At 48.5% G+C, this 14020-nt stretch overlaps 1 protein-coding gene across 3 annotated transcripts in view; it reads left to right on the forward strand.

The window, feature by feature from the left end:
* The window catches only part of SHCBP1 (SHC binding and spindle associated 1), a 29256-nt gene extending 26915 nt beyond the window's left edge, over positions 1-2341 (forward strand). For 2 of the 3 annotated variants that reach the window (XM_075326136.1, XM_075326138.1), the window contains exon 13: positions 693-2340. In XM_075326136.1, the coding sequence (XP_075182251.1) occupies positions 693-1063 (371 nt within the window). In that variant the 3' untranslated portion in view covers positions 1064-2340. Of the gene's footprint in view, positions 1-692 lie in introns of all 3 variants that reach the window. The other variant, XM_075326137.1, reaches the window with a different exon arrangement.
* The last annotated feature ends 11679 nt before the right edge of the window (positions 2342-14020 follow it).

Below are 14020 nucleotides of genomic sequence, written 5' to 3' on the forward strand. Positions count from 1 at the left end.
TATCTAAGGCCGGGTACACATATTCGGCTTTTCGACGGATGCGGCGCACGCCAGTACAGTATGATACAGTACCGTGGAAGCGCCGCAACTTCCGGGTCACATGCTCCCGTCACATGACAACATGTGACCGGCGCTTGTTGCGCTGCCAGTGTACTGTATACACTGTACTGGCGTGCGCCGCATCCGCCAAACAGGCGAAAAGCCGAATGTGTACCCGGCCTCAGTCGCCTCTACATTACTAATACCAGGGCTTGATGCCAGCTGTAAATTCACAGCTGACAATAACCCCTTCATTACACTGTTGCCACCGCACCAAGAAGAACTGGGTAAGCGCCAGATTTGGCGCATTTAATAGATATGCCAAATCTGGGGTGGTTGTGGGCTGCTATTTTTCGCCTAGGGGGCCCAATAACGATGGGTCCCGCCAGGCTGAAAATACCAGCCCCCAGCTGCCTGGTTTTATCTTGGCTGTTAATCAAAAATAAGGCCGTGATCTTGGCTAAAAATGTTTCTGCTAAGTGCAATGTTCTGTAGACCTAATTTCCAGCTGGTGCAGAGCTGTTTTGGGTACTTTGCTTCCTGTATCAGCTGGGGCACAAATATTGGTAAGCGCACCAATGTGTCATACTGGCTTCTTACCAAGTGGGAGATTCTTATTTGTGTATTTATAAATCACTTTTGCTTCTTCCCAGGTAACGTAGCAGAAGATAAGATGGCGTCTGATGTGATCCATCTGGAATCCGATGAGAAGACGTCACCGGAAGATGATGACGATCGCCCTCAAGACGACCGCACCCCGACCTCCTCTGTGCCAGAAAATGATGAACACCGTCCAAGCGACATCTGCATCGCCAGCGAGGAGGCGGATGGAAATCGCGCCATTGTGTCCGAACTGACGGCGAATTCCCGCAGAAAGACAATGATCCACAAGAAGAGACTGAGCACGCTGGGGATCACGACCGCGGACGACGAGCAGATCCTGTCCCAGGAGATGTTTGTCTCCATCGCCAACAACCAGTTCAAGCGCAACGGGAAGGGGAGCTTCGGGACCTTCCTCTTCTGAGCGGATCCGGCCTCCATTAAACGCTGATCGTGCACTTTCTCTGTCAGTTTGTTTTATTGCATTTTGCACCGTGTTCTGCAGCAGTCTGTACTCTGCGTGCGATAGTGTCTGTATTCCGATGCGTGGACAATCCCAAGGTCTCCTTTTAACACAGAAAGGTAAAGAAGTCCCACATTACTTAAAATTGTATTTTTATTTCCTGCAGCGCCCCCTCCAGGAGGGATGAAGTATTGCATTAAAATCAGTAGCCTTGTAAGTAATGTGTGGATTTTTTATTTTAATTTTTTACAACAGTTTTTATACTTTTGATGCAAATTGTATCCAGACGCGTATACTGTAATCCTATGGGATGTTTGCATCCGCATGTAGCAACTTTATCATGAAGACTTGAAACAATAAGATTTGTAATTGTGGCTTTTTAGCTGTTGATGCGATGGACGTCCAGGATCGGAGCGACTGCCGCTGCTGGGTAACACTGATACACTGTAACAGAAGTCAGCTGTACTGATGTCAAATGTGAGTCCAGGCTGCAGACTGTTTTTTGGATTTTTTTGTTTTTGCTTTTCAACACTTGTCTTTTGAGATCCCGGGCTGGTTTGGTCATCGTGCGGTGTCATAGGAGCAGTTTACCATGTGTTTTTTGTTTTTTTTTAATTGAGAAATGCAGTATTTTAATAAGGGCGTCAATTTTATTTTCTACAACCTAGAAATGGCTGGTCTGCACAAGACTCTGCAGCAGGGGGCGCTGTGCAAATATTGGAGGGGTTTTATTTCTTGTGTTTTGTACATGTTGAGGTTCTGTGGAGTAAATCTTGAAGGTTTTGGTTCCTGCAGAGCTGCAATCAGCAGACTGTTAGCTTATATATTAACACATGCACCTTACAGACCAATAACAATGTTATTTATATCTGATAATTACACAATAATATTGAGTGTTGCTGGAGAGGGTAAGGCTAAGTAATGCATGTGCACATTGAGGGTACCCTAGGTATAATAGTGAGTGCAGCTCTGGAGTATAATACAGGAGGTAACTCAGGATCAGTAATGTCTGTACACAGTGAGTGCAGCTCTGGAGTATAATACAGGAAGTAACTCGGGATCAGTACAGAATAAGTAATGTATTGTATGTACACGGAGTTACCTCCTGTATTATACTCCAGAGCTGCACTCACTATTCTGCTAGTGCAGTCACTGTGTATATACATTACATTACTGATCCTGAGTTACCTCCTGTATTATACTCCAGAGCTGCACTCACTATTCTGCTAGTGCAGTCACTGTGTATATACATTACATTACTGATCCTGAGTTACCTCCTGTATTATACTCCAGAGCTGAACTCACTATTCTGCTGGTGCAGTCACTGTGTACATACATTACATTACTGATCCTGTACTGATCCTCAGTAGCTGCAGCAGAAAAATAGTGAGTGCAGCTCTGGAGTATAATACAGGAGGTAACTCAGGATCAGTAATGTAATGTATGTACACAGTGACTGCACCAGCAGAATAGTGAGTGCAGCTCTGGAGTATAATACAGGAGGTAACTCAAGATCAGTAATGTATGTACACAGTGACTGCACCAGCAGAATAGTGAGTGCAGCTCTGGAGTATAATACAGGAGGTAACTCAAGATCAGTAATGTAATGTATGTACACAGTGACTGCACCAGCAGAATAGTGAGTGCAGCTCTGGAGTATAATACAGGATCAGTAATGTATGTACACAGTGACTCCACCAGCAGAATAGTGAGTGCAGCTCTGGAGTATAATACAGAAGGTAACTCAGGATCAGTAATGTATGTGCACAGTGACTGCACCAGCAGAATAGTGAGTGCAGCTCTGGAGTATAATACAGGGCAGGTGATTATTTAGGTGGTGTAGTTCCTGAATGTGGGCAGTGAATCTTTGCCTTTGTACGGCTGCAGGGAGGGTGTTGGTAATGTAGGTTACCTGTGTAATACAGCAGCATAGAACATATTACTGGGGGTAAGGAACATGGATTAGGGGGTCCCCTCCTGTAATTGGAGCAGTTGCTTAATGTGTTGGATTCTGTTTTGATTGTTTTGTCTTAAATGGCCAATAAAATGTTGACCCTCGTTTGAGTCCTGTTGTTTTTTGTTTGCGATGATTTTCTTGGCAAAGTATTCGGAGGAGGGAAGTGACTCTAGGGTTCAGGTTTGACCAACCTACAATTTCCATCCAACAGAGGCCACAAAGAGGTGAATGGTTTTGCTTACTTAGAGGACCATTATAACCCAACACCTTTTTGCCACCAGATGGAATGGGGGACAGTGGCGCCCCTACACAGAAAGGCCTGTGAGTTTGAGGGGTCTGACACAGAGCACTGAGAAGAAGGCTTGGCTCTCAGATGTGGCCAGAAAGTGGTTGAATCATTGAAAGATCTGAAGAACCAGCACAGACGTTTCAGTCCTAACAGACCTTCAGTGTGACCTTACTATGGCCCTCAGGATCTCCTGGCACATCGGTGCTGGTTCTTCAGTTCTTTCAATAAATCAACCACTTTATTGTAACATCTGAGAGCCAAGTATTAGATTCTGGACCCATTCTAGATGAGAATAAGACTTTGCTCTCAGATGTTACAATAAAGTGGTGGATTTATTGAAAGACCTGAAGAACCAGCACAGAAGTTTCAGTCATAACAGACCATCATCAGTGTGACCTTACTATGGCCATCAGGATCTCCTGGAGCTGTGGTAAGGTCATACTTATGAAGGTCTGTTATGACTGAAACGTCTGGGCTGGTTCTTCAGGTCTTTCAATAAATCCACCACTTTATTGTAACATCTGAGAGCCAAGGCTTAGGCCGGTTTCACACATCCGGCGCTCTCCCGTACAGACAATACAGTACAGTGACAGCGCTGTAACTTCCGGGTCACATGCGCCGGTCACATGACAGCACGTGACCGGCGCTTGTTGCGCTGTCACTGTACTGTAGTCACTGTATCACTGTATGGGAGAGCGGCAAACCGGCGAAAAGCCGGATGTGTGAAACCGGCCTTATTCTCATCTAGAATGGGTCCAGAACCTAAGACTTGGCTCTCAGATGTTACAATAAAGTGGTTGATTTATTGAAAGAACTGAAGAACCAGCACCGATGTTTCAGTCATAATGGACCATCATCAGGGTGACCTTACCTTACCATAGTAAGGTCACACTGATGGTCTGTTAGAACTGAAGAACCAGCACAGATGTTTCAGTCTTCAGTTCTAACAGACCATCAGTGTGACCTTACTATGGCCCTCAGGATCTCCTTAAACTATGGTACGGTCACACTGATGAAGGTCTGTTAGAAATGACAAACGTCTGTGCTGGTTCTTCAGAACGGACCTTCATCAGTGTGACCTTACCACATCTCCAGGAGCTCCTGAGGGCCATAGTAAGGTCACACTGATGAAGGTCTGTTATGACGGAAACGTCTGGGCTGGTTCTTCAGTTCTCTCAATAAATCAACCATTTTATTGTAACATCTGAGAGAGCCAAGTCTTAGGTTCTGGACCCGTTCTAGATGAGAAGAAGACTTGGCTCTCAGATGTTACAATAAAGTGCTTGATTTATTGAGAGAACTGAAGGACCAGCCCAGACATTTCCATCATTACAGACCTTCATCAGGGTGACCTTACCACAGCTCCAGGAGATCTTGAGGGCCATAGTAAGATCACACACGATGAAGGTCTGTTATGACTGAAATGTCTGTGCTGGTTCTTCAGTTCTAACAGACCATCAGTGTGACCTTACTATGGCCCTCACGATCTCCTGGAGCTTGTGGTAAGGTCACACTGATGAAGGTCTGTTAGAACTGAAATGTGTCTGCTGGTTCTTCAGTTCTAATGGACCTTCATCAATTTGACCTTACCACAGCTCCAGGAGATCATGAGGGCCATAGTCTTCTCATCTAGAATGCGTCTGGAACATATAGAAGTGCCGTGATCATCTGGTATAGAGGCCTGGCCAAGAATCAACTAATTGAGGGTTTGGGAAGGAGCTAAAGACACAGACACAAGTGGATTGTGTGGTACGAGGAGGAGAAGATGGTGGTAGATTTTATGATTTTACCACCTCGAGCATCTTCACGCCACATGCCCAGCTAACCAGTGGAAGAGTCGTCCTCCAATACAACAACCACCTGCACATTGATTAGCCCTAGAGTGCAAATGTAAGCAACCTGGGCATCTCCAAGACCCCTGTCCGGCTGGCCCATTGAGTAATGACCCTACATCAAATCAGGCAATTCCTTATAGCCAAATCCAATGGTGGAAGAGGTGATGTGACCAGAACTAGTCGATAGCATCAAATACTGCTAACGTTTGGCTTCTTTAGTGTCTCTTGTCCTGAAAAGGAGGAAATAATGGATTCTCTGCAGGTGGAGGAGCCGCTCAGCTTGACATTAGCCACCATGATGAAGGTGATAACTGTCGGCAGCTATAACGAGGCCACGGAGAGGCATATCCATATGAGTAGTCTTCTACGGAAGGGACTTTGGGATGAGGCGTGGCTCATGAAACCAGACAGATAGGGACAGCCTCACCTACACAACAGCCAGTGACACTTACACAAGGGCTGATGCACCTGGGAATTGTGTAGGCTGGAATGGGTGGGCCAAGTGAGACCGCGAGGAGCATGAGACTCTAGATCTAGACACCGCAAGGGAAGGACCAGAATAAGACTAAGAACACTGGGCAAGGATTCGAATTCTTGCAGCAGAAGATGATCCGAATCCATGAAGTTCGGGAATCTGTTACGGCTCTCGAGGCTCCTGTATATTGTCAAGGACCTGCTGTGATCCAATCTCTGTAAGAAAGAAGAAGTAAGTGGCAACTAACAGCTAAGGCAAAAATCTCGCTCAAAGCCTCTCGGAGCGCGCTGCGATCAGCCCTGTGGCTCGTGCTACATGGTGGAACCGACGCACAGGATAGTGGACAAACACCTGGACCACTGCTGCCATCAGCCATGTGCTTCATAGAAGGTACAGGGGCTCATTTCTGTGGATAGGGGACAGACGGCCGGACGGTTGTCAGTATAGGTAAACGCTCCAAGCTGCGGTTAAGATTTAATCACATACTCCGTTCAATTGCCAGCCTTAGAGGCAAGGGAATGACCCTAGAAAACAGTCAGTAAATGCTCCCGAGCCAGGAGCGGGGAAGTGCAGGAGCGAAGGAGGCAAGGGAGGGGAGAAGGGAAGTGCTAGAGCGAAGGGAACGGGGAAGTGCAGGAGTGACAGGGAGAAGGAGCGAAGGGGGTGAGGGAGAAGGGAAGTGCTAGAGCGAAGGGGGAGAGAAGGTGGCAAGGGAGTGGGAAAGTGTAGGAAGGAAGTGGGCGACAGAGCGGGAAAGTGTAGGAAGGAAGTGGGCGACAGAGCGGGAAAGTAAAGGAGGTAAGGGAGTGGGGAAGTATACAAGTGATGGAGGCAAGGGAGCAGGAGACTGCATGAGTGATAGGCCAAGGGAGCGGAGAAGTGCAGGAGCGAAGGAGGCAAGGGAGCGGAGAAGTGCAGGAGCGAAGGAGGCAAGGGAGCGGCGAAGTGCAGGAGCGAAGGAGGCAAGGGAGCGGAGAAGTGCAGGAGCGAAGGAGGCAAGGGAGCGGAGAAGTGCAGGAGCGAAGGAGGCAAGGGAGCGGCGAAGTGCAGGAGCGAAGGAGGCAAGAGAGCGGCGAAGTGCAGGAGCGAAGGAGGCAAGGGAGCGGCGAAGTGCAGGAGCGAAGGAGGCAAGGGAGCGGAGAAGTGCAGGAGCGAAGGAGGCAAGGGAGCGGCGAAGTGCAGGAGCGAAGGAGGCAAGGGAGCGGCGAAGTGCAGGAGCGAAGGAGGCAAGGGAGCGGAGAAGTGCAGGAGCGAAGGAGGCAAGGGAGCGGCGAAGTGCAGGAGCGAAGGAGGCAAGGGAGCGGCGAAGTGCAGGAGCGAAGGAGGCAAGGGAGCGAAGGAGGCAAGGGAGCGGAGAAGTGCAGGAGCGAAGGAGGCAAGGGAGCGGAGAAGTGCAGGAGCGAAGGAGGCAAGGGAGCGGAGAAGTGCAGGAGCGAAGGAGGCAAGGGAGCGGCGAAGTGCAGGAGCGAAGGAGGCAAGGGAGCGGAGAAGTGCAGGAGCGAAGGAGGCAAGGGAGCGGAGAAGTGCAGGAGCGAAGGAGGCAAGAGAGCGGCGAAGTGCAGGAGCGAAGGAGGCAAGGGAGCGGAGAAGTGCAGGAGCGAAGGAGGCAAGGGAGCGGCGAAGTGCAGGAGCGAAGGAGGCAAGGGAGCGGAGAAGTGCAGGAGCGAAGGAGGCAAGAGAGCGGCGAAGTGCAGGAGCGAAGGAGGCAAGGGAGCGGCGAAGTGCAGGAGCGAAGGAGGCAAGGGAGCGGAGAAGTGCAGGAGCGAAGGAGGCAAGGGAGCGGCGAAGTGCAGGAGCGAAGGAGGCAAGGGAGCGGCGAAGTGCAGGAGCGAAGGAGGCAAGGGAGCGAAGGAGGCAAGGGAGCGGAGAAGTGCAGGAGCGAAGGAGGCAAGGGAGCGGAGAAGTGCAGGAGCGAAGGAGGCAAGGGAGCGGCGAAGTGCAGGAGCGAAGGAGGCAAGGGAGCGGAGAAGTGCAGGAGCGAAGGAGGCAAGGGAGCGGAGAAGTGCAGGAGCGAAGGAGGCAAGAGAGCGGCGAAGTGCAGGAGCGAAGGAGGCAAGGGAGCGGAGAAGTGCAGGAGCGAAGGAGGCAAGGGAGCGGCGAAGTGCAGGAGCGAAGGAGGCAAGGGAGCGGCGAAGTGCAGGAGCGAAGGAGGCAAGGGAGCGGAGAAGTGCAGGAGCGAAGGAGGCAAGGGAGCGGAGAAGTGCAGGAGCGAAGGAGGCAAGGGAGCGGAGAAGTGCAGGAGCGAAGGAGGCAAGGGAGCGGAGAAGTGCAGGAGCGAAGGAGGCAAGGGAGCGGAGAAGTGCAGGAGCGAAGAGGGTGAGGGGCAAGAAGACTATGATTTAAACTTTTTCAAATGGAATGCGTGAACAGAAAACGTTTGCCCTGTAATGATGACTTATTAAAATTAAATGAAATAAATAATGTTTTTGTTGGAGATACCAGACAATTTTTGGTATATAGGTAGGGCTATGTATATCCTAAGCATAAAATGAAGGCACTAACAAGACATCTGCCCTGGACCAAATAATGGGTGTCATCCCCCCGGGGAGGGAACATGGATCAGGGAAAACGCATAGTGAATTGCAAAATTGGGGGAGCGAAATGGGGATACACAAGAGCCTGTGCACCTAGGGATAGGAGAAGGTACCTGTCCTGGGGAACCAGACATCCTTCTTCACAGCTTGGGTATGGAAGACCGTCATCAGGTGTCATGAAGGTTGTATGTAGGGTGGATGGAAGCTGCTGGTTCAGTCTTCCCTTTGGAAAGGGGGGGGGGGGGTGAGCAGGCAGAGGAATGGTGCCAAAGACCGACCGCCAAGGAGCAAGAACACCTGGAAACCAGATGACGATATCAGACGTCATTATGGTATATATCATATATCCTGCTGCTATTATCAGTCACCATAAAGTACAGTAAGGCTAGATACGAAAAACTAGGCGGCTAAAGACAGCAATGTCAGAGATCAAATAGATGTGTCTAGAATCAGACATGGAGACACCTGATAATGTTCGGCAATGGATTCCATTTTGCTGCTATGGTTGCCCCTGAATGAAAGGGTGTGGCCCACCAGAGGATTCTCCGGTCCTCCGGTGGCCAGTCCATCATTACATACAAGTTATGTATAATGCACAAGGGCATATCCCATACACACGCTGATAGCACTAAATGCCGAAACCTATAAAAGATGGCGCCGGCCTCCATCAGAGCCTCCGCACAGGAGTACATTGGTGATAAATTCTGCAACTTTGGGAAAAGTCTCCAATGAGAAATCAGCTGAAGACATCTGGAAACCCGAATCTGCACCCGCAGTGGTAAAACTACACCCCCCAAAAATAGAATAAAAAAGGCAAAAGTGGAAAGATGCATTTTGTGCAAACAAACAAAAAGGCGCAAAACATCAAAATCTATACACAAATAAAGGTACAAGTGTAATAATGAATTGCACCCATTAAGTAAAGGGAAGAGGACAGCCCATAATAGCCGAGGGCACACTTTAAGCCATCACAAATATCCGTTGTTTTTATTGTTTCTCTGTTTTTCTTCTGGATTTTCTATTTTTGCAGGAAACATAAAAATTCAAAAAACAATTTTCTGCAGTGAACTACTAACTTAAGCCACTAGGTGGCAGTGTAACAATGCAAACCTAACTTTAGCCACTAGGTGGCAGCATAACAATGCAAACCTAACATTAGCCACCAGGTGGCAGCATAACAATGCAAACCTAACTTTAGGCACCAGGTGGAACATAACAATGCAAACCTGACTTTAGCCATCAGGTGGCAGCATAACAATGCAAACCTAACTTTAGCCACCAAGTGGAACATAACAATGGAAGCCTGACTTTAACCACCAGGTGGCAGCATAACATGCAAACCTAACTTTAGCCACCAGGTGGCAGCATAACATGCCAACCTAACTTTAGCCACCAGGTGGCAGCATAGCAATGCAAACCCAACTTTAGCCACCAGGTGGCAGCATAACATGTAAACCTAACTTTAGCCACCAGGTGGCAGCATAACATGCAAACCTAACTTTAGCCACCAGGTGGCAGCATAACATGCAAACCTAACTTTAGCCACCAGGTGGCAGCATAACATGCAAACCTAACTTTAGCCACCAGGTGGCAGCATAGCAATGCAAACCCAACTTTAGCCACCAGGTGGCAGCATAACATGCAAACCTAACTTTAGCCACCAGGTGGCAGCATAGCAATGCAAACCCAACTTTAGCCACCAGGTGGCAGCATAACATGTAAACCTAACTTTAGCCACCAGGTGGCAGCATAACAATATCAGCCTAACTTTACCCACAAGTTGGCAGCATAACAATGCAAACCTAACTTTACCCACCAGGTGGCAGCATAACAATGCAAACCTAACTTTAGCCGCTAGGTGGCAGCATAACAATACATATCTAAGTTTAGCCACTAGGTGGCAGCATAGCAATGCAAACCCAACTTTAGCCACCAGCTGGCAATGTAATAATGCAAACATAACTTTAGCCACCAGGTGGCAGCATAACAAAGCATATCTAACTTTAGCAGCTAGGTGGCAGCATAACATGCAAACCTAACTTTAGCCACAGGGTGGCAGCATAACAATGCATATCTAAGTTTAGCCACCAAGTGGAACATAACAATGCCACCTGGTGGCTAAAGTTAGGTTTGCATTGTTATGTTCCACTTGGTGGCTAAAGTTAGGTTTGCAATGTAATAATGCAAACATAACTTTAGCCACCAGGTAGCAGCATAACACGCAAACCTAACTTTAGCCACAGGGTGGCAGCATAACAATACATATCTAAGTTTAGCCACCAGGTGGCAGCATGACAATGCAAACCTAACTTTTTTGGCTTAAATTGATGCACTGCAGAAAATAAGGCAATTTCTTCCCCGGCTTTTGAGAAAAGCAGAAATAGGCGTCTGCATTCAAAACGTCAAAATTTGCAGCTGACAAAAATCATTTGTCAAAAAGCTGTGCGCCTGAGAGAACAGATGGCGCGGCAGAAGGAGGAGGGCGCCGCAGCCGAATTACTTGTCACTGTTTAGTTAAAGCACTTACACACCTCCAGCTTCTTAAGATGATAGGAGGTGGAGACCGGCGTGATAAATTACCGCAGCCGAAGCGCTCGCTCCTAATAGACAGCGAAATCTTTTTTGCTGGGATTGAAAAGGAGCGATGATTGAGAGAGCAGATTGGGATCTTCCCCGGGCAGCCGGCTATTCACCGGCGTCAATGCAGCAGGTGCCATCTGATGTGATGGGACGAGAACGGCGGAGATTATCGGAAAAAAGCTCCGGATAAAAGACGGAGAAATGGAAGAGTTTGGAGAAAAGAGGCGCAGTACCTAGCATTGGCCTGCAGGTGGCGGTATGAACAGGAGGAGCGCCGCAAAGGCCATCAGCAGCAATACATTGATTATATGACCTATGTTCTGTATGGTTTAGTTGAAAAATTTCCCAAATATCACCATTTGCATTTTTTTTTGCTATGTAGGAGCAGAGATCCTGATTCCAGCGATGTGTCACTTACTGGGCTGCTTAGTGTTGTTTTGATAAAATCCCGGTTTTCTCCACGGTAGATGTTTAGTGGTTGGATGATGAAACCTGTATATCCCCACAGTGGCGGGCTCACACCGATTAGTCGGACTGTGTGACACGAAACTGCTAGCCCTGCAGTGATAATCTCCCGCTGATAAAACACTGATTGTATTGAAACTACAGCAAACTTCTGTTTGAGGCATGTAGGCCAATGAGGAGATGGCATGCGTGGACTGCAGCCCCATGGCCAGCAATGGTGGTCCAAACTAAACAGATGAGGCTCAGCTGAACTCTATACCAGTAAGGACTCGCCAGATGATGTGACACTCCAGGGCATGCTGGGAGTTGTAGTTTCGCAACAGCTGCACAGTCACAGCCTGTAGACCAATGAGCTATGTGGCTAGTGGTTGGCACTGACCAGGGAAGGCTCACCCCATCCTCCAATACATACATCCTCCAATACATACACACTGGTAGCAATATCATATCTGAGTGTGGCATGGGGGGGGGGGGGTCATTATACAGAAGGAGGACAGTGTGAGGGCATATTATTGGAGGGGGCAAGTATACAGAAAGATGGACAGTATGGAGAGTCAGTATACAGAATGAGGGATAGTGTGAGGAAACAGTATGGGGGAGGTCAGTATGAATGAGGGAGAGTGTGAGTGCACAGTATGGAGTGCAGTATACAGACGGAGGGACAGTGTGAGGTAACTGTATGGGGTGGTCAGTATACAGAAGGAGAGACAATGTGAGGGCACAGTATGGGGGCAGTATACAGAAAGAGGGATAGAGTGAGGTCACAGTATGGGGAGGTCAATATACAGGAGGGACATGGTGAGGGCACAGTATGGGGGAATGTCAGTATACAGAAAGAGAAACAGTATGAGGGGTCAATATACAGAAGGAGGGACAGTGTGAGGGCACAGTATGTAGGTGCAGTATACAGAAGGAGGGACAGTGTGAGGGCACAGTATGTAGGTGCAGTATACAGAAGGAGGGACAGTGTGAGGGCACAGTATGGGGGCAGTATACAGAAGGAGGGACAGTGTGAGGGCACCGTATGGAGGCAGTATACAGAAGGAGGGACAGTGTGAGGGCACAGTATGTAGGGGCAGTATACAGAAGGAGGGACAGTGTGAGGGCACAGTATGGGGGCAGTATACAGATGGAGGGACAGTGTGAGGGCACAGTATGGAGGCAGTATACAGAAGGAGGGACAGTGTGAGGGCACAGTATGTAGGGGCAGTATACAGAAGGAGGGACAGTGTGAGGGCACAGTATGGGGGCAGTATACAGAAGGAGGGACAGTGTGAGGGCACAGTATGTAGGTGCAGTATACAGAAGGAGGGACAGTGTGAGGGCACAGTATGGGGGCAGTATACAGATGGAGGGACAGTGTGAGGGCACAGTATGGGGGCAGTATACAGATGGAGGGACAGTGTGAGGGCACAGTATGTAGGGGCAGTATACAGAAGGAGGGACAGTGTGAGGGCACAGTATGGGGGCAGTATACAGATGGAGGGACAGTGTGAGGGCACAGAATGTAGGGGCTGTATACAGAAGGAGGGGCAGTATGAGGGATCAGTATGGGAGAAGGGATGTATACAGAAGGAGGCACAGTGTGAAGACACAGTATGGAGGGGCATTATACCGAAGCAAGGACATTATGAGGACATAGTATGGTTGAGGTCAGTATACAAAAGTAGGGACAGTATGTGGGCACAGTATAGGGGACATTATGCAAGTATGAGGGACAGTATACAATAGGAGGAACACTGTGTGGGCACAGTACAGGAGTCATTATACAGAAGGAAGGACAGTGCAAGGGCACAGTATTGGAATGATGTATAAAGAAGGAGAAAAAGTGTGAGAACACAGTATGGAGGGACAGAATACATAAGGAAGGACACCGAGGGCACCATATGGGGAGGTCACTATACAGCAGGAGGGACAGTGTGAGGGCACAGTATAGGATGGTCAGTATACAGAAGGAGGGACACTGAGGGCACAGTATGGAGAGGTCACTATATAGCAGGAGGGACAGTGTGAGGGCACAGTATAGGATGGTCAGTATACAGGAGGGACACTGAGGGCACAGTATGGAGAGGTCACTATATAGCAGGAGGGACAGTGTGAGGGCACAGTATAGGATGGTCAGTATACAGAAGTAGGGACACTGAGGGCACAGTATGGAGAGGTCACTATATAGCAGGAGGGACAGTGTGAGGGCACAGTATAGGGTGGTCAGTATACAGTGTGAGGGCAGAATATGGAGGGGCAGTGTACAGAAAGAGGGATAGTTTTGAGGGCGCAGTATGGTTGGACGCAGTACACAGAAGAAAGGACAGTGTAGTACAGGAGGGCAGAATATGAAAAGAGGAATAGTATGAGGGCACAGTTTAAGGTGTCAGCATACTGAAGGAAGAACAGTGTGAGGGTCCAGTATGAGAGGTCAGTATATAGAAGGAGGGACAGTATGGGAGGGAAGTATTATAGGGAAGGATAATGTGAGGGCACAGTATGTGGATTAGTATATAGAAGTAGGGAAAGTATGTGGGCACAGTGTGGGAGGTCATTATAAAGAAAGAGGGACAGTGTGTGGCAATAATTGGGAGGGGTCAGTATATAGAAGTATGGATCCTGTGAGGGCACAGTATGGAGTTGCACAATGCATAGTATTGCACTGTATAGGAAAAACAGTCACCGATTAAGCTCAGCCTGTGGCCAAGGACAGCCAAGATGGGAGCAATGTGCATCTTTAAATACAAAAGGTTTAATGCTCCCAATATTAAATCAAATGTAGTAATCTACAAGATGTC

Source organism: Anomaloglossus baeobatrachus, chromosome 10, assembly GCF_048569485.1.
Source record: "Anomaloglossus baeobatrachus isolate aAnoBae1 chromosome 10, aAnoBae1.hap1, whole genome shotgun sequence".
Taxonomy (NCBI): domain Eukaryota; kingdom Metazoa; phylum Chordata; class Amphibia; order Anura; family Aromobatidae; genus Anomaloglossus; species Anomaloglossus baeobatrachus.